The sequence below is a fragment of the Leptodactylus fuscus genome, chromosome 3 (genome assembly GCF_031893055.1).
Source record: "Leptodactylus fuscus isolate aLepFus1 chromosome 3, aLepFus1.hap2, whole genome shotgun sequence".
NCBI classification, from domain to species: domain Eukaryota; kingdom Metazoa; phylum Chordata; class Amphibia; order Anura; family Leptodactylidae; genus Leptodactylus; species Leptodactylus fuscus.
The window spans coordinates 175,198,336-175,223,907 of NC_134267.1; the positions used below are offsets into that span (position 1 = coordinate 175,198,336).

At 42.9% G+C, this 25,572-nt stretch overlaps 1 protein-coding gene across 1 annotated transcript; it reads left to right on the forward strand.

Moving 5' to 3' along the window:
• Positions 1-2,579: 2,579 nt before the first annotated feature.
• Positions 2,580-19,903, forward strand: SIAH2 (siah E3 ubiquitin protein ligase 2). The gene is made up of 2 exons (XM_075268813.1): positions 2,580-3,203; positions 13,375-19,903. The coding sequence occupies exons 1-2, from the start codon at positions 2,802-2,804 to the stop codon at positions 13,930-13,932; spliced, it is 960 nt and encodes a 319-aa protein (XP_075124914.1). The 5' UTR covers positions 2,580-2,801; the 3' UTR covers positions 13,933-19,903.
• Positions 19,904-25,572: the final 5,669 nt, after the last annotated feature.

A 25,572-nucleotide genomic window follows, 5' to 3' on the forward strand; every position in this document is an offset into this window, starting at 1 on the left:
TTGGTTGTAGAGTCATGTGACCTGTTCATGATTGGTACACAAAACTCATTTATAAATGAAGTTTTCATTCATAGGGTAGTAGTTTTTTAATGGCTACAGTGGGTCACGTGACCACATATGACTGACTAGTGGGGATTCATTCAGAAAGCTCTTACTTTTAGGGTAGTAGTTTCTCATTGGCTGTAGTGGGTCAGGTGACTGTATTTGATTGGCTAGCGGGGATTCATTCAAGAACTGAACCCGGCATGAATAAAGTTTGATATATAGTATCCAGCCTTAATCTTTATGGTTGTAAAGTCAAAAATAACCGCTCATGATTGGCCAGTGGGGTTCATTTTAGAACTGAACCAAGTATAAACAAAGTTTAACAAATAGTATCTAGCCTTAAATATGGCTGGTAAGTTATAAATTAATGTTCCCCATGAATAGTAACTTAAATAGAGCAATCTACCGTATAAATTTTTTGGTATGTTAACTCTTGAGTTAAAAGTACTCTTTTGAATTTACAAAGTTAGATAAGCCTGATGTGGGTGTTTATTCAGAAGATAGCGTTAGCTCATGGGTGGCATTATGTTACACATCTGTTTTTGGTTAACAGGTTTCAATCATGAGTTGAATCCCGTCTGCACATTTCTACTATATATCTGCACAAGTCTACTATATATCATCTATCACCAACTACCGTTATGGAATGAAAAGACAGACTAGGATATACAGTATTTTCCCTATATATACTAATTCAAACTGACAAAAGATTATATGGTGATAGAGACATATTTGAATAACCATCAATTTTTGTGATAAAATATTTAAAGTTACAACAAGCACTTTAGAGGTAAAATGAAAAGTTTTTTATTAAAAGAAAAAACACACCACACAAATATAATGGAAGTTGTCGGGGGGAATGCCCCGGGGTAGATGCCATCGGTATCCGAATCTTTGAAAGTTGGGTACGAGCGCTCGGAGAACACACAGATATGCAATCAGATGCTGTATTCAAAATGATCTGATTTAATGATGGGAAAAAGGTAGTTTTTATACAATATAGACAAAGAAAGGTTGTACTATTCTAATTGGCCTAACATGATTGGTTATAGAGTTATAAGAGAAGCCTGGCACATGACTATTGGCTGAGGCCTAATGTAACCTACATCTCATTATAACTTTCCAGAATGGGATGGACTTTCTCATGAAACAAAGAAGGATACAGAATGCTTAATATGTGAGCTGACATCCTCCACACTATGTTCAGATGTATATATCATGGCAAGAGAGATAAGATGACATGCTGGGTGCCAGACTTTTCCTAGACTACAGAATTGGAGATTTCCCCATTGTGGGACTATTAAAGGATTATCTTATCTTATAACAAACAATAGCCTACAGAAAGTCTGTGATTACATTCCTTCACACTCTGATTGACTTCATCTCATAGTATGTGTGTTAGGATACAAAATGGATGACATATACAAAAATGGAGTTTATAGAACAAAATAGAGTATATAGAAATACATGATTATACTTGCCCCTCACAAAGTAAAATATCCCCCTTTTTTCTTTTATTTGGCTGAATTACAAAATGGATCGTACATGAGTTAAATCAATGGATTGGATGATTGCATACAACTGTGATAGAGGGGTGTGTTAAAAGGAATATAAACCATGGAAGGCTCAGAGTGATATTCACGCTATGACTAAGGGATAGTTTATCCCGAAACGCGTAAGCGATTTTATTGTGTTTTTTTTTTTTGTTCAAGTTTTTTCTATCTTTCACTTTTTTGTATTGTCTGATCTAAATTTTAATCAAGATGAATTAAAGGCTCATTTTTAAGGAACTACAGTGTGATGCGGACCTCTCTTCAACTACCTTGACAATATTGGCATGCTTCTAAAGTCCGGAGGCTTGGTCGTGCACCCTGAAGGATCCTAGAGTAACATGGTGAGCTAAAGCCACTTTTCTATTACACATTAAACCCTCACTGACTTGTCATGTACATGCAGAATACCTGTTGTGAGGAAATGCATGTGTCACATCCCTGACACCCACCTGTAGTGCTAGGTAACCCTTTGTTTGCCACAGTCAATAACAACCACAACATCTGAGCAGTTAAGAGACTAAGGGGGCGCTCTGTAAACTAAACTCTGACCCCACCCCAGGAAACAAAGAGTATATAATGTGGAATCCCCATTATTGTCCTGACCTACAGTATAACATGTCATTGCTACTGCAAAGGGAATGCCCTAAGCACATACAGAAAGTCTCTCCCTACATCCTGCATAGAAGTCAGACACTGTCCACACTGCTGCAGGAACCTGCGCTCTGTACTGACTGGCAGAAAAAAAACAAAACACAGAGTGAGGTCATGTGACCACGTCATCCCATGTGACTCATCCATCGAGTCACGACTCAGCCACTACAGTCCAGGCCGTCAGTCCAGTTTCTCCGCCAACTCTGTCATGCAGGTCACTGACGTCACATCCTCCGCCTAGTCATGTGACTCTCAGCTGGTCACGCCCCGCCAGCCTTCAGCGCCTCTCACACATGGCGGCTGTTACGTCAGTGGAGATGACGTGTGACAATGTTCCAGAAGGTAGGCAGAGCCGTGGGCCGTCTCCGCCGTGTCGCCGCTGTCAGCGCTGGAGGGGGCGGACTGTTTTGGAGCCGAGTGACGGATCCTGCTGTGTGTTGATGGGGATCCGCTGCGGTTGCTGAGCCCGCCTTTCCTTCCCCCAGGTCTCGGGAAGTTTCCTCTCTGCGTCCCTGAAGCCTCCGCCAAGTTCCATGGTTGATTCGCACCGACATGAGCCGCCCGTCCTCCGCCGGACCGTGTGCCAGCAAGCCCTGCGGTAAACAGAAGCAGCAACCGCCGCCGCCGCCACATACCCCATCCCCTGCGGTCACCAGCACCACGATCTCCGCTGCCTCCGGCCCTGCCGCCCCTCCACCGTCCCCGGCGGCGGCAGCGGCGATCTCGGGACAAGTGTCCCAGCAGCAGCACCACGAGCTGACGTCTCTGTTCGAGTGCCCGGTATGCTTTGACTATGTCCTGCCCCCCATCCTGCAGTGCCAGGCTGGGCACCTGGTGTGTAACCAATGCCGCCAGAAGCTGAGCTGCTGCCCCTCGTGTAGGGCGTCCCTCACCCCCAGTATCCGGAATCTGGCGATGGAGAAGGTGGCCTCTGCTGTCCTCTTTCCATGCAAGGTGGGTGCTGCCCCCAAAACCTTGTCCATGATATGCCCTCATTGTTTATGTGCCAGTCTCTATGGGGCACAGTGAGTACTACTGGTCCTGTGACCCCACTGTTCATAGAGGTAATGTCTTGTTACTTAGAGTTCTCTTCTCTTACAGAGTTGGGGTGCTGGACTTTAGGGGGTTCTTACACAAAATCCACAGGATGAGTTACAAAGGTCAAATCGGTACTATTCCGTTATCGGGCCAGCAGCAGCGCAGTTCAGCAGCAGCTTTCGGGACAGCAGTTCAGCAGCGGGAATTACAATGACATCCGAGGACTGCTGGCCCGATGCTTGTGCCCAGTAACCAGTACATCGATGACCCCCCTCCCCCATCCTTCTCCTCCTGCCAGTGCTGCCCCCCAGCTCTCCTTACATCTTCCCCGTACCCTCTCCCCGCCACACGACTAGGCCTCACCTCAGCGCTAGTACCGAGACCGAAAGGAAAGACACCGGGGCTCAATCCAGGCCCTGACAAGAAACACGCCGACTATAGGAACGGTGAGCTACAGCGAGCCGGAGGGACAAACTTTCTGCAGCGTCCGGCGGCTATCTAGTAGCATTCATTGCTCAAGATTTACGGTGAGGCCTATTACAGGGAGAGGGTACGGGGCAGATGTAAGAAGAGCTGGGGGGCAGCACTGGAAGGAAGAGGAGGATGAGGGCATCGATCGATGTACTGCCTACTACACACAAGCACGGCCTCTATCATCGGGCCAGCATCGGCTTAGTCATGTGGCGGGGAGAGGGTACGGGGTAGATGTAAGGAGAGCTGGGGGGCAGCACTGGAAGGAGGAGGAGATGGAGGGGGGGTCATTGATGTACTGGCTACTGGGCACAAGCATCGGGCCAGCAGTCCTCGGATGTCATTGTAATTCCCGCTGCTGAACTGAACTGCTGTCCCGAAAGCTGGTGCTGAAATGCGCTGCTGCTGGCCCGATAACGGAATAGTACCGTCAAATCCCTTGGAGGCCCCTCTGATGACGAGAAATGGAGCCCCTTGTCCCATGTGGTCATGCCTGGGCACTGCTACTCTATTCCAAGTCTGTAGGTCTGATGGAGATGGCCATGTTCTGTATTCGGCTAGCTTTGTCAGTCTTGCAGAGTTTGAAGTGGCAGATCACATGTATGACGTAATCATCTGAAAGGGTATTGTTATGGTGTGACATTCCCTTTAAGGGGGATATTTGCAGTAAAAGGGTTCTATTCATAGACCCCCATTCATATGACAGTCCTAAGGCATGTTCTTCTGGCCCACTCTGGTATACGTTTCATAACAGCAGTCTGCAGCCCTATTCCTTACACAGATATCCAGAAAAGAGACCTCTTTTTCATGCAAGCTTAGTTTTTGATTTTTGTTGTGGTGCGCATTGCCCGATCACATTCTATTCAGAACGGGGAACGAATGTCCCAACATTCTCCTGATCAATGAGAGCTGAGTGGTCAGACCACTACCGATCTATCCATTGGCTAGGGCATGACTTGTCCAGAGAGTCTTGCTTTACTTTTTCTAGGGTTTATTTTTTATCTTTATGCTATACCTGGGGTTCTGGGCTGGATCCGACCTTGGGTCGCTCTTATCTTCTCTCCCATTTTTTCAGCTAGTTACTTGTCCTATGAAAATTTACTTTACTGTAGTCTTTCAGCCCCATAACACAGGTCTGAGAGAAGGGAGGAGAGGTATCCAATCACGAAACCTGGGGTCGGGACTCACTCAGGACCCCCAGGTACAGCATCGAAAAAGACCTGGAGAAAGTAAAATAAAGGCTATCTGGACAACCCTTTTAAGGTATGGGAAACTTTGGGTGACAGATGCTACTATATCATAGCAGAGGCATCTGCCAGACACTGGACATTCTTACGGGCTTGATTTGTCCAATTTTGGTAAATATGGTTTGTGTGTAATAATACATGTATAAGATCTTCACATTGTTATTCATTTTAGAGACTGTTGTAAAGATGGTGATTTAGGATAGAGCTACATGGTGACTTGTGGGTCTGTAACATAGAATGTAATGTCACACTGCTACAACTCGACTAATGGTGGGGAATATGGTTGTGTTTCATCTCACAGCAAAGCAACAGCATTAGCAGCAGGACATTGGTCTTATGTTATAGTCTTAAGTTTCCAGGTAGCCTAAGGGTGGGATCACATCCTTACACTTATGGTCTCCTTGTGCCTGTGGTTCATTGTGTATTAGGTAGCAGTTTAAACTGGATTTACAAGAAACACTCCCAGTATGCACTGTGGAAAATGGCAACCATTGGTGCTGAAACTTTGCCTGGAGTAAGGGGAAGTCCACACTACCATTTCTACAAGTAGTGGGATAGACGGAGCCCATTCTGCATCCATTCTTATTGACTGTAATGTAAAAAAAAAAAAACACGACTGAAGCTGTCTTCTGTCAGGTTTGTTTACTTTTGTAATAGAAGAAAAAGTCTTGCGTGCACAACTTTTCCGTCTTCCTTCCATCAGAAAAGTAGAAAACATGATGGAAGAATTTTTTGTTTTGTTTTTTTTACATCAAGGTAAATGGAGATGGAGGGGGCTCCATCTGCATCTGTCATTAATGTCCATTGCTCTCATCCTACAATATATGAGCAGCGGACATTTAGTAACTGTAGTGTGAAAGCACCCTTAGTTGTACGAGAAAAGAATGGAATCAATATGCCATGATCAATAGCATCCACAGTGAACGCTGTAAAGAGTGCGCCCTTCCCCCTTGCAATTCGGGCCAATTTCTGATCTAGGACCATACACTTCTTTTTTTTTTTTTTTTTTTTTTTTTTTTTTAAATTTGAATGTGTGCTTTTGAGGGCTATAACATTTTTGTCATTTGCATTATTCAGCTAATTTCTGCGGGGTTTTTTCAGTGACGCATAGGGATTTATTTTTATTTTTGTATATGTTTAAAAAATATATATATATATATATAGCCGAGATAATATAAACTAAAGAAGAGGGAAAGCCTGTCTGTTTTTCAATATTTTTTTTTTAATAGCAAAAATTGCTACCAAAAAAAACATTTTAAAATATTTTTTCCTACGGTTCTTACGGTAATTTTAAATTTTTATGGTTTCTTCGATGGTTGTGCTAGAACCTATAATAAGGATGTTTTATTGTATTTTATGTATTTTTTACATTTTATTTCCTTTTTTTAATTTTCTATTTATTTAAATTATTTTTTTACATAGTGTCCCCATAAGGTCATATGACTTTTTTTGGGGGGACGGGGGGTTAGGCAGGCGGAATCTGCAACAACAAAACTTGCGATTCCGCAATGTGGGACCTCAGCCTGAAGGGGGACCTTTCACTACTTCCAACAATTCAAGTTCTTAGAACCTGTGAATAGGTGCTGCTCCGCTTTAAAGGGTTAAAGGCTAGGTCTACCTGTGCTAAAAATGTGACATTTTCATAAAAATTCCTTATCCTTACGTTTCTGCTGCTTTTATGCAGACAGTGGGGGCAGGTTTTTGGGGGTTTTTTTACTCCAGTTTTCAAAAGTCACATGCAACTTTTTTTTTCATTGCCAGGGGTATACAGTTTCCAGAGAACTCTTATAGGCATCCATTAAACCAGCGTCAGACATACCATGTTTTATTTTTGGGGATCATTCATATGGATTGTTGTGTGAATAGCCCCATGAAAAGTCTCTGGGGCTGTGTGTTGTGAATACAGCAGCTAGCACATGGCCATGTAGTGCTGTGGTGTGAAGGAGCTGTCATGGTGGCAGCACTGCTGTTTCCTCACAGCCCCCTTGGATGAAGCGGTGGTGCCAGTCTCTGCCTGGTAGTGGATGCATATGCCCCCATACTGTGAAGAAGTTTGTCCCTATGTTCTTTGCACCATCATGGGTCCCAGATGTTGGTCTCTTGCAGTCCTATACTATTTCTGTGCTGCAGCATTGTAAAATGGAAGTACTCCTTTAAGGCTCCTCAAATACAGACTTGCCAAGAACAACAGGCTATTTTTGTGATTATAAGCGTTCATCTTTCACTTACCCTAAATGGTGTGATTTTTAGGAAAAAAAATAACCCTGCCACATTCTTGCCTATTTATAGGTGAATAAAAATAAAGCAGTGAGAAGTACAAGATCCTTCTGATACTCCTATGTGTCTGTGCACAGAACCCACATCATGCCATAGACTACCTGCTTCTGCCTTGAGCTCTGTGCCTCTGGAAACAACATTTTCCTTATGTTCCAGCTGACATAAACAGCTGAGGTCATGCATGGACACGCCTAATGTGAGCAGTGCACAGAGCTGTCATGGCTGAGCTTGGGAGGATACACAGCCGCTATTACTGTACCAACATATAATTAGCCCTGGCTTTCCATGAAGTCACCTCCCCACTTTATATAGACTGCTTTATAGTGGATCATTTCAGATTTACTCAGATAGAAGTATTCCCTCGTCGTCTGCAGGGCAGGGATAAGTTGCACACCATAGACTGCCAAAACAAAGGCGATGAGTTATCTAGATTGGAGAAAAACGCCAGTCTTGATTATCCCTGCACTAACAGAGCCGCGTTTATAACAAGGTGCAAACTGCATTGTAATTTATATTTAATCAAGTTTTATTGGAATTTTTATTTTTTTAAAGAAAAAAAATGTATATTTAAAGAAAACTGTGAAATATAACATTGTAACAACTACCGCAAGGGCCCCAAGAGCACTTCAGTACGAGAAAAGGGCGTTCACCAACGAGCCCATGACAACGGTCTGTTGATTGGCACCAACCGCAGAACAAGCTATTGGGGGATAGCCAACTCTACCCACTCCAGGTCTTAGCATCTGTTAATAGGCGCTGCTAATTCCACTGATTCCAGCACAATTGGAATTATTCCTCCAGCCCTTATTGTTCCTGAGCAATGCAGTTAGTTTTGGTGCGTGATATTCTACCTCTCTCTGTAAGGGTGCATTCACACTACGGATACGGTGACTGATTCTGAACGTTAAAACACGTTCAGAATCAGCGCGTATAAAGCAGGTCCCAGTCATTTCAATGGGAGTCGGCATACGAGCGCTCCCCATTGAAATGAATGGGCTGCTTTTTACTTTACGAGCGCTCCCATTGAAGTGAATGGGAAGCTCTTGAGTGTACGGCTCGGACTGAGCCGAGCACCGGGCCCCTTCACACGGCGAGCTATACACGCGAACGCTTCCCATTCACTTCAGTGGGAGCGCTCGTAGAGTAAAAAGCAGCCCATTCATTTCAATGGGGAGCGCTCGTATGCCGGCTCCCATTGAAATGAATGGGATCTGCTTTATACGCGCTGATTCTGAACGTGTTTTAATGTTCAGAATCAGTCACCGTATCTGTAGTGTGAATGCACCCTAAGATGGCCTGTGTCAGATGGGGGTGTGTTTCAGAAATGTCAGAGTTTAGAATTACACTCCTTGCCTGCTCCTGCCGAACACTGTCCTGATGGTACGAAGCTTAAATAGCATATCGGGCATCAGATCTAAGAGCACTTATTGCTTGGGAATGGTGGGAACTAGAGAGAAAGCGCCCAACTGTGTTGAAATCAGTGCAGCGGGACCTATTAACATAGGCTAATTAATGGCGTTAGCAGAGGTGGTGAAAGTTCCTCTTAAGGACCACCTAGGTTCACATCTGTGTCGGAGGTTCTGGTGCAGCTTCTATGAACAGTCAGCATGGTGGCTCAGTGGTTTGCACTATTCTTGGGTCATGAGTTCAGATGTGACCAAGGACAGCCTTTGCATGGAGTTTATGTCCTCCCGGCCTTTTGTGTGGGTCTCCTCCAATCACTCTGATCTCCTAACCTACTCCAAAGATGTTGGGAAATGTAGGTTGTGAGCCTTGCTGGGGATACTGCGTGGTGACCGTGCCTTTACAAGGGCTACGGAATATGTTGGAGCTTTATAAATAAGTATAAAGATGATTAAACAAAAGCCTGTACTAATAAGTCCTGCAAGTTCCCATTTTTCTATAGTCAGTTTAGTACCGTAGAGTGATAGAGCTGTTCAGATGCTCACTATATCATTACTGACTATGATGTAGTAAGTTCTACATATACGGTCCAGAATTATAGCCTACATACTGACTGTTTCCCAGGCAGGATGCTGTCGTGGGCATGGCCACTTAGGGAGTGGCTAAAGTAAAGGGGAAGCTGTAGAGTTATTTAGTAAAAAGGCGAAACCATGAGTGACCTCAAAGCTTCAACTTGCTTTTCTGGTCTTGAAGCATGACAACTCACAAGGTGCTCATAATTTAGGAATCTCAAAAGTCAGAGCTTACCTGTCTTTTCAGGATTGAGCTGTTGTGTATGTACTTAAGAAGTAACACTATTTCTGTCCACTATATGGCTTCTATGTGGTATTTTTCACCAGTTTTCTGCTCTGCAGACTCCATCGCTACCTCTCGGTTTTCCCTGAGCTGTGGATGGAAACTAGCAGCTATGATGTCTCCCTTACATTAGTGAATGGTGTGGCTGTGAATGAAGCCCTGGTGTTATAGACCCCTTTCTACAGTCTCTTTCAGGCTATGTTCACATGTGCACCAGAAGTCCATCAGAAACTTCAAAACAGTGTCTGACGAAATTCAGCAAAGGAAGAGGGGCCACACGGTGGCTCAGTGGTTAGCACTGCAGCCTTGCAGCGCTGGAGTCCTGGTGTTCAAATTCCGCCAAGGGCATAAAACCATCTGTAAGCAGTTTGTATGTTCTCCCCGTGTTTGCATGGATTTCCATCCCATATTCCAAAAAAGACATACTGATAGGGAAAAATGTACATTGTGAGCTCTATGTGGGGTTCACAATCTACATTATAAAAAAAAAAAAAAAAAATTCAGCAAAGGAAAAAGTCCTAAACGGTGGACTTTTTCTTGCTGCTTTGTTTATAAACAGCAGACACCTGACGGACACCTTAAAATCAATGGGGCTCCGAAGGCTCGGTGTTTCAGCAATTTTAGCAGTCCGCCATGCTGTTGTTCAGGTCTACCTTGATGGAACCGAACTTACGCTTAAGAAAAAGTCTCATACGTATTAATACATACAACTTTCCCTGCTTTTGCTGCGTTTTTTTTTTTTTTTTTTAAATATATACCCATTCCTTTTAAAGCCACTCTTGGCATTCACATCTGCGCTCATGTGCGCTTTAGCCAATCCGGCAGGTTTCCGTCTTCTGCCCCGAGAAACTGGACAGGGAATGGATACCCGGCAGTCAGTTGAAGCCGCTGCTCCCACTGGAGGGTCTGTGTCAGTGGTATTAACTGCTTTTCTGAAGGATCCAGTCTTCAACCAGCGATCCATTGCTGAACAACCAAATTAGGAATGTTTTTCGAATAACATGTGGCGAATAGCTGTAAATAGTGCGCAACCTAAAGTGACACAGCAAGGATCGAGTGACCGCACAATACTAGCGTGAAAGATGACTAAAGTACTTCCGTCCTTACGTACAGTTTGTTCGGCGAATATACGAGACCGGCGTATGAAGACGGAAAGGGTGGTCTGAGACCAGTTTGGAAGTGCTGTCTGACTGTGAAGCATTAATCCACTGGCCTCGTATATTCGCCAAACAGACCATAGTGCTGCGCCGGTAGAATATTAGGAGTATATCTGAACCAGTATTTTAATTTTGAAACCCTTAACATTTACGTATTTTTTTATTGTTAACCCTTTATTATCGCCATATCGCGGAGCACCTGTAAATGGTTCGCGGAGCACTTGGTGCTCCCCGGAGGACAGTTTGGGAAACACTGCCTTATGGAGTATATTATACAGAGCAGTTTCTGCGCTGGGTTTTCTGCCATTTCCAAGACACAGCTTTGTAATGACTAGTAATCCATTCCCAGGACTTCTTGTCTGCAGGTGGCATACACCTGGACCCAAAACTCTACTGATGTCACCTATAGTATAGTATTCCAGAAGGGATTCTAACACTCATACCTTTATTGCGAATGTGATGAAAAACACAAAATGCACTTCACGGCAGTAGACCTGCTTTACATGTTTCAGAGTGACAATGAGTTCTTAGTCATTGCGTTTAACTGCGGTAGGCCCAAGCCAAAAATACACTTTTCTAAATTCCTCTGAAAATGAACATGCAACAAGCTTTGCATCAAATTATTTACACAATATGTATTAATATATGATATTAATATTTTTTATTTTCTAGCTGGAGTAGAAGCAGTATGTTTATAGCAGAAATAGCAAATATTAAAATTAATGTAAAATACATATACAGAGAGATCATAGAAATAAATATATGAAGAGTTTGCACACTAAGATGCTAGGAATAAATGTATGGCTCTTGTTGGCATGCATCAGAGAATGTTAACCATGGACGCTAACAGATCTGTAAAAAAAAAAAAAAATCCCATTCATTTCAATGTTGTCTGTTTTTGCCAAATCCGTCATGTGTCTGTTATTTTGTTGGAGCGGATAACTTGAGGTGCAGAACTCATGGCTCTGTTCAAAATAGCAGACTTACTGTATGACGGATATTTAGTGTCTGCTCCGTCTTTTAACATTGTCTGCGGATGACAGGTGACAACTGATTGTCCTGTGTTATATCGTCTGTCATTTGTGCCTGTTTTTTTTTTTATTCTGCTCAGAAAAAAAAAAAACACCACGTGTATGAGGAGGACTGGGCATGGCCACCTTAGGGTCCGCTCACACGACGGAAAATGAAGAGGAAATTCCTCATCATTTTCCACTGCTGGCATTTTCATGCAGGCTAGCCACGACGGGATGCCGTGCAATGAATCAGCATTCTGTGGAGACATCCCGCTCCTGATTAGGCCTGGATGAATAGGCCTAATCATGAGGGAGACTTGAGCTGTGGACCCCGCAGGTGGAATCTGCGGCAAGATCGAGCAGGACGCTTCTTGTTTCTGCATTCTGCTGTGATCTTCCTCCCATTGAAAACAATAGGAGGCTGATTCAGGAGGAATCTGCTCCAGATTTGGGGGCAAAATCCACCCCCAAATCCACAGCAAATTCCCCTGCGTGAACTGATCCTTAAAGGGATTCTATCATTAAAAATCACATTTTTTATCTTGATCACACGTAGGAATAGTCTTAAGAAAGGCTATTCTTCTCCTACCTTTAGATGTCTTCTCTGCGTCGCTGTTCGGTAGAAATCCTGTTTTTTGGTGGTATGCAAATGAGTTCTCTTGCAGCACTGGGGGCGGACCCCAGCGCTCAAACAGCACTGGGGGTGTCCCCAATGCTGCGAGACAACTCTCCATCAACGCCTCTATCTTCTTCAGGAACGGCCTCTGCACGTCTTCTTACTGAGCTGGGTTTAAATCTTCTAGGCTTCGGGCCTCTGTAAGCTGGTGTAAGCGTCCATTTTCTTGTGGCTGCGGGCATGCACAGTCTGCTGTGCCCGAGGCCTAGAAAATTGAAACCCAGCTCCGGAAGAAGACACGCAGAGAGGCCTTTCCTGAAGAAGATGGAGGTGGCGCTGGAGACTTCTTTCGCAGCATTGGGGACACCCCTAGTGCTGTGAGAGAACTCATTTGTATACAGACAAAAACCGGGGTTTCTACCGAACAGTGGCGCGGAGAAGACATCTAAAGGTAGGAGAAGAATAGCCTTTCTTAAGGCTGTTCCTACGTGTGATTGAGAAAAATGTAATTTTAATGATGGGATCCCTTTAAAGGGGTTATAGAAAGAAAATAAGTTGCAAACAGTGTTAAAAAAAAAAAAAAAGAAAATCTCTCTCCGCCTGTTAGCCCTGTGGTGGGAGCGTGTGATGGAGCAGCAGTTGTATATAAGCAGAGACTGTGCTGGATATCATCTAATCTTATTTTTCTCATAACCTGAACACCCCCTTTAAGTATAAATGATCAGATCTTCACAGGTCTAATAATTCTTCAGCAGATGTCTAGGGAAATATCTCTTGGTTTCTTCAGTTTCCAGTAAATGTCTGCTTGGGAAAGGTATTTTAAGTATGTAGGGCATCTCCTGATGGAGGCCGATTACCTCGCTTCACAATGATGTCCTTTGTAAGCTCGAAATTTTAGAACTAAAAACAGACTGTTCTCTGTGACTTTTTAACTACGAGAGTAAGACATTTCCTTTCTTTGTGTAACCAGTATACAGTAATATTTATGTATATGATGCTGGCCATATATTCTATTAATACTTTGATATTTGCTCTTTTCTCTTATAGTATGCTTCTACGGGATGCTCTCTGTCTCTCCATCACACAGAAAAACCTGAACACGAGGATGTCTGTGAATATCGTCCCTATTCGTGCCCCTGCCCTGGAGCCTCTTGTAAATGGCAAGGTTCTTTGGAAGCGGTTATGCCCCACCTCACACATGCTCACAAAAGCATTACCACCCTTCAAGGAGAAGACATAGTCTTCCTCGCTACTGATATTAACTTGCCAGGAGCAGTTGACTGGGTCATGATGCAATTCTGCTTCAGCCACCACTTCATGTTGGTGCTGGAGAAACAAGAGAAGTACGAGGGACACCAGCAGTTCTTTGCCATCGTTCTCTTGATAGGCACACGAAAACAGGCCGAAAACTTTGCCTACAGACTTGAACTAAATGGAAACCGTAGGCGCCTAACCTGGGAAGCCACACCAAGATCCATCCATGATGGAGTTGCGGCAGCCATCATGAACAGTGATTGTTTAGTTTTTGACACAGCGATTGCACATCTTTTTGCCGACAACGGGAACTTGGGCATCAACGTGACCATATCCACTTGTTGTCCGTGATCTTTGTTTCTGTGTTCTTTGTAAAGAAGGTAGATATTTATGTGGCTCATTTGGAATAGTGCTGTCTGCATTTTATATTTTATTAAAGTGAACTCACTTTTTCCAATAATCATTGCCAACGTTTTATAGAGACTATATGTAGGAGCATACGGTGAAGACTAAGGCTGTGAATCGTTACCTGAAGAGCTAAATAATACTTTTATTTTTTTTTCCTTTCTTAAATTATTTCCCATAAGAAGTGACTCTTTTTTTGAATATTAAGAAAAAAAAATTGTCAAAAAATCTTTTGGAGGGAGAAACCTACGCAATGTTGCATGGTGTCTGTGTCATAAAAAGGGTCAAGTTTTGTATGTGCAGAACATTGCTGTGTAATGTTTTGTGAGCGATGTATAGACCAAATTTTATATGTGCCAGAGTCAGATTTGGTTATTTTTGTTCTTGTCTTTATATTAAAGCACACAGTTTTGCAATGTTTCATCCCAGACATCAGTCTAGTTTGCCTTCAGATTTGTTAAATTGCGTCAGTGACCATCTGTCTAATAAAATGACATGGATGAATACATTGATAATCTGAACAGATTATGCGAGGATTTTACCATTCGGGATATTCAGTTGGATCGAATTGACCACCCATTCTAAGGCTTCATTCACACTTATGTATCTTGTAGTCATTATTTTGAATAAAAAATAGAAGTGGCTGCAGAAGAGTGTAGTGGTTTTTAATATTATTTGTGCGTATATGCTATTTCTGGCTTTGGCTTTAAAAACATGTAAAATATTCACCAAGTACACGTGTGTGAATAGGGCCTTAGAATGGAACCAAATCTTTGGTGGCCTTCTCTAATGTAGGGCAGTCAGCTGAAGAGCATTGTGGTACAACATGATGTCCTATCAGAGGATGGGCTAACCAGATAATACATGGTTGTGCTGAGTCTGATATGGCGGAAGAAATACATTGCAATGGCTCTTCACGCTTTCGCTTTGAGGGGAAGTCCTGAAAGCTGACAACTTTATGGGTTTGAATTTGTAGCTCAGGAGGGGGGGGGCACACGGTGGCTCAGTGGTTAGCACTGCAGCCCTGCAGCGCTGGAGTCCTGGTGTTCAAATCCCGCCAAGGGCAAAAAACCATCTGCAAGGAGTTTGTATGTTCTCCCCGTGTTTGCATGGATTTCCATCCCATATTTCAAAAAGACATACTGATAGGGAAAAATGTACATTGTGAGCTCTATGTGTGGGGGTCACAATCTACATAAAAAAAAAGTGTAGCTCAAAAGGAAGAAAAAAGGTGTCGTCCATAGTCTCAGACAATTGTGTCACCTAATGTAAACATTATGGGGGAATGCTGGTGCTACTTTTTATAGGTGGTTGGCCTGTCCAGCTGGTGCGCAAAAGACTTGCCAAAGGTGACATTGTAAAAAGTTGCATAAATTGTCAGTCTCATTTATAGTAAGAGGTGTGGCATTGAGATGGAGTAACATCCCAAGACAGACGTTTACACTTAAATTTGCACCAAATGTGTTGCAAAGATTGACACATTTGCTGCAAATTACAGCAAGACTCCATTTTAAGAATTATTCTCATGATATCCCCCCCCCCCCCCCCCAATAATGTTGTATTAGGTTTTACACAGTTGTTGATTAAATTACCGGTTGGTTTGTGTTCATATTTGGCATAACCAGCTGGGCCCTCCATAGTGGGTGTGCTGAATGGGAAACGTTTTCTTCATTTAGGATTCTCTAATGGAGAATATAAGATGCATTTTCTGAACTATTAGCTGCCAAGAACATGGGTAAAATAAACTTGTAGCAAAATTATTATATAATATGTTTATTTCTGTAGATCTGTCCCAGAGATCAGTGACATGTAGCAAGCGAACAGCACATTACAGTACAGCGGTTTATTATGTACTGATATATTTTTTCATGTAACTTTGTTGTGTTGGAGTATATGTACATAACCATTGCAAAAATCCAATGCTGAATCTGCAGAAGAAGCATTTCTGCCACATATGTGTGGGCTCGTTCACATCAGCGTTCGGGTCTCCGTAGTTCAGGTTTCCGTTTCCTGCCTAAAACAGAGGCAGGAGACGGAAACCTGCAGGAGTCTCTCTCACCCATTCATTTGAATGGGTGAGAGAGGTGAGCGGCGGTGAGCGTTTTGCGCTCTCCGCCGCGAAACCGGGTTTTATAATCCGGACACAGTCGGACATGCAGTACTCTGTGTCTGGATAAAAAAAATCTGGTTTCGCGGCGGAGAGCCTAAAACGCTCACCGCCGCTCACGGCCGGACCCGGTCTGAGCTTTCCGACTTCTGGCATGCAGAAGACGGAAAGCTCAGAACGGACGGGAGAACGCAGGTGTGAACCTAGCGTCGGTTATCGCCATTAATGAGACTAACCTGTTTCCACAATATGGTACCTATTGAGGTGCATTTTATATATGTGCTCATTCCTACTGAAATCAATGGGAAGTAATCCATCCTGCCTGTGAACATACCTGTAGGGCCAATTCACACAGCTGTATAAAATAAAGAAACACAATCCTGTTCTGACTGTGGCTTGTCTGAGCTGGACTTAGTGATTTATTATACAGTGAGTATGAGCCTTACTGTCCTATATTGACAGTACCCTATGAGAATAGGACAGTAGAGCTGTGTCCATTCTTGCCTTCACGGCATAAATTGCTATTATTCTGTGGGATCAGTTCAGACAAAATATGAGCGATCCATGGGCCTTGTCTCCTGGCCCAGACACTGCAGTGTGAATTGCCCTTTACAAGGTAAATATATTATATATATATATATATATATATATATATATATATATATATATATATATATATATAATAATTTGTTCTGTAAAACAACTTGTTTATTGGGTATATGTAACTTATACTGTGTGTTCTCTCCTTGCGGTTTCCCCCTTTAGCACCTAACAGCCTTGTACTAGGCTAGAGCTGCGCAAAGATTGTGTTTTGACATGTGACTCGAACACTGCTCAATGACTTTACTTGAAATCATGGTTGCAATGTGACTCCATTCACTTACATTAGGGAAGTCGCAGGTTGACACTTGTGCTGGGCTCTTTGTTGTTCGTGTCCGCCGGGACACCTGAATGACTGCGAGCCCGTGCGCTAAAACAGCTGTTATCCATGGACACCTGCGGACTGCATACTCCACACTTTTCTCTCCACCAATTTTTGGTGGAGTCTGGAGACTGACGCAGTTGTGTACCTAGTCTTAGGGGGATTCTCATGAGGCCTATTTTGCAGCCATAGAGAATCTGCTGCATGGATTTGCTGTGGACTTCGCATTACATGGAGCATATTTAGCAGTAAAATATGCCAAGAATGAATCTCTCTTTACCGCACTTTTTGTTCATTCAGAGCTTCCACAGTTCAATGGGGCTCTACTGTACCTTCTTAGGGTCAGTTCACACGTGAAAACCGCCTAGCTTATTTCTGCGAGGTAAAAAACCTCGAGGAGTTTTTTTGACGCTGTTTTTTGCATTCCATGCGGTTTTTGACGAGGTTTTTGACGCGGTTTTCGCTAGCGGTTTTCGCTAGGGTTTTTTTTCCCTATATGTGCTATAGAAACTGCAGGCGAAAAACGCGCGGTTTTTTGAAAAAAACCGCGCGGTTTTTTACCGCGCGGTTTTCGCCTCCCATTCACTTCTATGCAATTCTTCAGGCGTTTTCCGCCTGAAGAAAGGTCATGTCGCTTCTTCAGGCGGAAAACGCTAGGAGGAAAAAAAAAAGCTAGTGGTCTACATAGACCACCATGTTAAAGGAGAGGTTTTTGAAGCGAATTCCGCTGTCAAAAACCTCCCCTTTGCCCACGTGTGAACTAGCCCTTAGGCCTCCAATTATCTCCTGGAAGCATAATGTTGACCAATTCAATTAGTTTTTCAAAGAAGCACAATTCTCATTTAAAAAGAAATCATGATGGGCGACACGGTGGCTCAGTGGTTAGCACTGCAGCCTTGCAGTGCTGGAGTCCTGGGTTTGTATCCTGCCAAGGACAAAAAAAAACAACCCATCTGCAAGGAGTTTGTATGTTCTCCCCGTGTTTGCGTAGATTTCCTCCCATACTTCAAAAGACATACTGATAGGGGAAAATGTACATTGTGAGCCCTTTATGGGGCTCACTGAACTATTTTTTCTAAGCAATAGTAAGAAAATTAAACTTGAATATAAAATCGCCCTAAAGATCACATTTTAAAGCTTGAAGAAAAAAAAAAAAGTTTTTTTCTTTCCATAAATCTTTAGGGAAAAACACGTTTCCTCAGCTAAAATTGATATTCAGCGGTTTCCAAAAATGAAGTTTATCCGCAGCTCTTTTTGTCTGCATTGTGTGGATGAGACGAACTCGAATCTCATTCAGGCTAAGGCCCCACGTAGCCGACCGCAGCACTTTCACAGAAAAGGTGTAATTGACATGCTGCGATTTACAAAACTGCAAAATTGCATTGTTTCTGTTGCGTGTATTTGCAATATGTGGATGGGATTTGCTAGAATTGGCAGTGACTGTAAGATGCTATGGTATTCCGCCACGGCCAAACTGGTGTTTACACCATGTGGCCCCTCAGCCTCACTTTGCTGGTACTGTAAAATGCCTCAGCCTAAAGTAGCTTTCTGGGATTTTAATATTGATCACCTATGATGCGAAGCAGATCAGTGAGGGACCAAATCCCGGCATTCTTGCTGTTCTGCTAATGAAAGGTGCTGTGGAGCTCGGGCAAGTGTTGTATCCTCTTCACTGTATACCAGGCACAACATTGTGCAGCAGCTGTGCCTGGTATTGCAGGTGGTGAATGTGACTTTACTAAGGAGGAGCTGCAATAATTGTCTAAGCACTATAATTTCTTCAGTCTGCATTTCTGTAAGGGAGCCTTCACACAGAATTTACGCTCCGCTTAGTCTGAACATAAACTCGTTCAAAATGAGCGGCATTAAAACGGATCCCATTGATTTCTATGGGTGCCCGCAAACGTGCGCTACCCATTGTGACATCAATTTTCTTTTTTTTTTTATAATACCTATTGCTTTCGATGTGATATGCGCGTATCACATTGAAAGCGATAGGTAAAAAAAAGCCTTCCATTGATTTCAATGGGTAGCGCACGCATGCCGGCAGCCATAGAAATCAATGGGATCTGTTTTAACGCCGCTCATTCTGAACGAGTTTACGTTCAGAACGAGCGGAGCGTAAACTCAGTGTGAAGGCTTCCTAAGGGTACGAAGAGTCAGACCCACCACCACCACTGATCTGCTAATAATGGCCTAAGGATAGGTCACTAAATATAAAAATCTTAGAAAATCCTTTAAATTTCATACTTACCGAGCAACGCGGTGGCTCAGTGGTTAGTACTGCGACCTTGCAGTGCTGGAGTCCTGGGTTCAAATCCTGCCAAGGACAAGATCTGCAAGGAGTTTGTATGTTCTCCCTGTGTTTGTGTGGATTTCCTCCCACACTCCAAACACATACTGATAGGGAAAAAAAAAAAAACATACTTGCACGTATGTCCTTGGGTGACTAATTCTAGAGAACTGCAGCAAAGTGAATTGAATTGCATACGATGACCCCTCGATCTGACTTGTATCTCTGACTTTCCATGTTCCCATTATTTAAATATACAACTAGTATATCCAGCAGGAACCTATTCAGCTATTCAGATTCAAGGTAATTCTGGCGTTTTTAATTTATTATTTTTAAATTGCTACTCTGTAGTGTTATTTAGTGTGTATCTGTACATTCAGTCTAAATCTGCTAACAATGGAACGGCTGCTAAAAGCTAATGGTGAGAACAAAGTTACTATTTGAAAATCTGTTTAGTTCTGCAAAAATTTGGAAAAAAAAATACAAAACAGCTAAAGCAATTTTCATTTATTTTTTGTTGAAAAATTTATTACAATATCTTTTGAACTGGAAAGTGTCAATTTTTATGTGTTAAATATATCCCTTGTCCGTTTATTTTATGGAGTCATATGATTAAATAAATACTTGGTCTTAAATTACATGTTTAATAATATTTGTTCTCGTCTTGTTTTTAATTAATTCAATAAGTACATATATTTTGGTTTCTGGGTATGTGACAGATGCAGACCATTAAACTGCAAAGGTGTCTCTGATGCAGCCAAACACAACTGCAGCATGGTCGAAATGGAGACCCCTTGACTTAATGTTCACAATACTTGCCCAGCTTCTCTTGATTCTGGTCCGGAGCTGAGCCGTGATGTTAAGATGACAGAAAATGCAGCACACAACACCTGCCTTTTGGCAACGGTTACCTGTAATCTATAGCTGACACCCACTAAGAATGATGCAGGTACAGCTCCCGTGCATGTACCACCTCGGCACCATACATTTATGCTGTAAATGTACAAGTAGATGGCATTAATCATAGCCAAATTTATAGAGTGATTTCCCCTTTTTTTTTTTCCCCCATGAAAAATTGTATTGAACTCAGTTATTTTGCTCCAGAATTAGCTGTATGAATCCTTATGGTGAAGGCTCCCTCTAGTGGCATCCTGAGGCAGGCAAATTTATTTCACTAGGTGGTGGTGTAGAGGGAAGCAGAAGTGGAGAAAGAGCGTCCTGGCCGCACTACCAATAATGGCCATATTTAGATATCCTGTTCCATCACCACCATTCACCCCTTGACCATCCAACGTTATATAATTGTGTCCTGTAACATGACAACATTTTCCTGGGATTCTGAAAAAATTTGCCTGACGTAGTATAAAACAAAGGATTACACAGGTCAACAAAAAAAAAAAAAATTTACTGGTGTCCAAAATATTTTAATGAATTTGGGGTATTTTTGGGGTGCTGATTCTGAATATGCTATCAGTTTTGCCAGATTGGCTCAAGTTTTTGAGATTTTTGGTATCTTATAGCACTTGTTGGTAAATGCGACGCATCATCTCATTAATTTCTTTGGATTAGTACTTGAACTGAGCAGTTCTCAATATAGTTTTTTGTTAATTAGTGTTCTAAAAGTTTGTTCATAGCTTGATTTTTGCACTAACTTTATGTTGTTGTCTGTTTTCCAATGAAGAGCATGAACTCATCAAGAAGTTGTCTTAACGATCCAGACTCATTCTGTTACATTTGTGGTGAATATACACTGCAAAAACATAGAAGAAACATAACAGACTTCATAAAAAAAGTGTATTTGGCCTATTTTGAGGTTATGCTTGGGGACCAAGACAAGTCTTGGGCACCACACATAGTGTGCAAAGCATGTATCGAATTATTACGAAAATGGAGCAAAGGACAAAGAAAAAGCTTCAAATTTGGTGTTCCAATGGTGTGGAGAGAGCAAAAAAATCATCATGATGACTGTTATTTCTGTGCAGTGCAAGTGCAAGGATTCAATAAGCATAAGAAACGAAAATGGGAGTATCCTAACATGGAATCTCAAATCTCAAAAACTTGAGCCAATCTGGCAAAACTGATGACATATTCAGAATCAGCACCCCAAAGTTACCCTAAATTCGTTGAAATATCTTTGGCCCCAAAAATGCTGTTGACCTGTGTTTATCCTATGCCTGCCTATTAATTTCACTGCTGCTCCACTAGTCTGTCAGTAATTCTGTCAGGTTAGGTTCACATCTGCGCACAGGTTTCTGTCGTTCAGGTTAGCAGGGGGACCCGAATGAGGAAGAGCTTGACCTTTAAAACAGAGGTTACCTGTAAACCCTAGAGGCTGTAATAGAGTCCGTCTGGTGTCCACCATTTTTATACTGGAAAGGGCAGAAAGAAAATTCCTCCATACAGGACTCTTCTCTCTGCAGAATTTCAGCGGTTTCTGTGGCGGAGATGTGAAACCAGCCTTAGGCCTCGTTCACATCTGCGTTAGTATTCCGTCTGGGGGAGTATGCATGATGTGTCCCCCCCCCCCCCCCCAAACAGAATACTGAATGCAAGTGGTGTGCAGTATAAGCACACAGACCCCATAGACTATATTGGGGTCCAGATCTCCGCAGGGAAGATGCAGACAGGAAAGTAGTTCACAATCCCCCCCCTCCCATGCGGACTCCCAGAACAGAATACCAAACGCAGATATGAACAAAGAGTAACTTTTAATTGTTGCAGCCTATCATTGAACACAGTGGTGATTCTTGTATGTATGGTGTGAAACCACCAACACTGGCAATTGGCTGCAGAGATCACTTGAATGAAGCACGCTGCTGTGCAAAGGTTTTAGGCAGGTAGGGGAAAATGCTGTAAAAATGAAAAAGTAGAAAACAAAGTGGTCTAAAGGGGAATCTAAATCAAACCAATGTTTGGCATGACCACCCTTTGTTTTCAAACCAGCATCAATTCTTTCAGGTACACTTGTGCACAATTCTTGTAGGTGCTCGGCAGGGAGGTTGTTCCAATCATCTTGGAGAACTAACCACAGATCTTCTATGGATGTAGGCTTTCTCCAATCGTTCCATCCTTTCATGTAATCCCAGACAGGCTGGATGATGTTGAGATCAGGGCTTGGTCGGGGCCATATCATCACATCCAAGACTCTTAACCCAAAAGGAGTTCACAGCAAATATTTGTGATTTAGATTTCTCTTCTGTTCATTCACCTGATGTTTATGAATAAAAATACACTACTGACGCTAGGTTCACACTAGCGTTCGGGTCTCCGTTCTCAGCTTTCCGTCTTCTGCGGGCAGAAGACGGAAAGCTGTCCGAGCGGGTTCCGGCTGTGAGCGATGGTGAGCGTTTTATGCTCTCCGCCGTGAAACCGTTTTTTTAAAACCAGACACAGAGTACTGCATGTCCGACTCTGTGTCCGATTTTAAAAAAACGGTTTCGCGGCGGAGAGCATAAAACGCTCACTGCCGGTCACGGATGGACATCTTTCAAACCCATTCAAATGAATGGGTGAGAAAGAGTCCTGCAGGTTTCCGTCTCCTGCCTCTGTTTTGTGCAGGAAACGGAAACCTGCAGAACGGAGACCGGGCGCAGATGTGAACGAGCTCTGACACTTCTATTTTTCAATGCATTCTTACTTTTGCAGTTTTCCCCACACCTGTCTAAAATGTTTGCACATTACTGTATATTGATATAATTTGGAGCAGAATGACAGTAAATTCACACAGTGCAAAAAAAGGCTAATATTGTTTTTTCTTCCTCCCATTCATTTCAGGAATCTGCCTGGAAATAGGTCATGATGCTTCTTTTTACCTCTAGAAGAAAAAATTAGAGAAAAATTTTTTAGAGCATTTTTGCAGATTTTTTTTCTACACCTGCCTAAAACTTTTTCACATCACTGTATATATCACAGATTTTCGCATCCCTCCCTCTTTCACATCTTGCTGTTAGAAGGAGCAGCTGAAATCACCAACAAGTAAACTTTACATAGGTCCAGGTCTGGGGGGAGCCTGTATTATATTGTGGCGCTGTGGCTGAAGACCTTTCACACTATTGCTTTTTCTATGACTAGCAATATTTAATGAGCTGGCTACCTGATAAACACGCACACTCCATGTACTCGCATTTCTATTCTAGGCTCAAATACAGCTGCTTAACAACATGTTAAATATTTGCATCTATGAGGCATTTAGCTGATAGTTATCATGGCAAGCATATGCATGACTGAGCTTCCCACGGTTACAATATTACAGTCGGCTGTACCATATTTACTAAAGAATACGAAAAAGCTAAAAAAAAAAAAATCATAGCAGATTGGAGATGTGTGAGCACACCAGACTGAGATTTTTTTCCTGCTATGATGCTTATATTTCTTAAAGAGGACCTTTCAACATTTGGGGCACATACGGTTTAATATACCACTAGAAAGCCGACAGTGCGCTGAATTCAGTGCACTGTGGCTTTCCCTTTCTGTGCCCCTGGTGAAGAGCTATCAGTGCCGATACCGTAGCTCTTCACTGTCAGAAGGGCATTTCTGACAGTCAGTCAGGAATGCCCTTCCTCACAGCAGCGTCTATAGCGCTGTACTGCGAAAGGGGGAGCGTCCCTTACCGCCCAGTGATGACGCTTAGCAGTGAAAAACGCGCCCTCAGTACTCGTCTATGGACGAGCACTATCAGGAGAGGGAGGGAGGGAGGCATTCCCCACCACTCTTAGGGCTCGTTCACACGGGGCAAGAGGGGGTGGATTCTGACGCCAAATCCAGTTCAGAATCCGCCCCCTCACAATGGAGGTCTATGTAGACCGCTAGCTTACTTTTTTCCGTGAGCAGTATGTTTCTGCTCACGGAAAAAAGAAGCAAGCTGCACTTTCTTCAGGTGGACTCCGCGGCTGATTCAGCCCTGGCGTCCGCCTTGCGGCAGCACCCTCCGGACTAGGCCCATTCATTTGAGCTTACTCCAGAGGGGGAAGCTGCGATAGTTGTGGCAGGCGCATTATGGTCCAATTCTAATGTGGCTTCCTGCCATGCTATGCACTAGATCTATTCCGATTAAGGTCTAACGACCGAAACGTCAAAACATTGATCTAGTTTGCCTTTTTCAATTTTTTCTTTGCACTGTGTCAATGGCGTTTGTTATATTGTAAAATAAATCTTTACACTTTCCCAATGCAAATATAGTGTGTGCAGCAAAATTTACTTCTACTTGATTGCGTAGGTCGAAGGACCTTTTTTTGCTAGCACCACAACTCTGCTATAAGAGTGTGTGGTACCACCGTTATTTTGTACATCAGAATCAGGACCCAAACGCGCGACACTTATTCCCGTGTGAACTAGACCTCACAGTACAGCGCTATAGGCACTGCTGTGAGGAGGGGCGTTCCTGACTGAATGTCATAAACGCTCTTCTGACGGTGAAGAGCTACGGTACCGGCACCGATAGCTCTTCACTGGGGGCAAAGATCGTGAAAGCCAACAGTGTGCTGAATTCAGTGCAATGTAGGCTTTCCAGCGGTATATAAAACCACATGTTCCCCAGATGGTGAAAGGTCCTCTTTAAGAAAGAAAATAATCACCAATTTAGGGAGGAAATAATTATCACATAACCATACTGGCGATCTGTTTTAGTTATTTCAGTCTATGAGCTAGCTGTTTTTCGTTTGTTTTTTGTTTTCTTTTTGGAATGGATAGCACACAGACCCATCTATTTCTCCATACATATGATGTTCACTTCCAAACACACACGTGACTGCCACCTTTATAATGTACTCTCTATGGGTGGAGGCTAAAAAATGGCAAAGAAAAAGATGCATGCCACTTTCTTTAGCTACCCACACTCTTGCATATTTTTCTTGTAAATATCATGTTCGTTTCACAGTAGAAAAAAAAATATTCTTCAAATTCAGTATCGATTGATCTTGGTGTCTGGTGCACTGGGCAAGTATATTGATTGGTTAGGGGGCATTCACACTTGCGCTCATGTATGCCCACCAGGTCTCAGTCCTATTCCTCGGGAAAACTGGACAGGGGACGGCTTCCCAGCAGTCAGTTTTAAAACCCCTTCATTTGAATGTCTTTTTAAAGCAAACCGCCGGTGTCCATATGCAGGCTCTCCTCGGGGAAACTGTTTTTTTTTTGCAAGGACTGTAAGTCCTGCATATCTGACTTTGTGTCCGCACAATAAGAAAATTCCCCGCAGAGAGGCTGCATACAGACACCAGCGGTTTGCTGTAAAAACCCATTCAAATTAATGGGTGGTAAGACTAA

Excerpts from the sequence above, each read along its gene's own strand:
- SIAH2 (XM_075268813.1), top strand. The coding sequence starts at position 2,802 with ATGAGCCGCCCGTCCTCCGCCGGACCGTGTGCCAGCAAGCCCTGCGGT. Across the intron at positions 3,204-13,374 it reads CTGTCCTCTTTCCATGCAAG|TATGCTTCTACGGGATGCTC; the intron begins GTGGGTGCTGCC and ends TTTCTCTTATAG.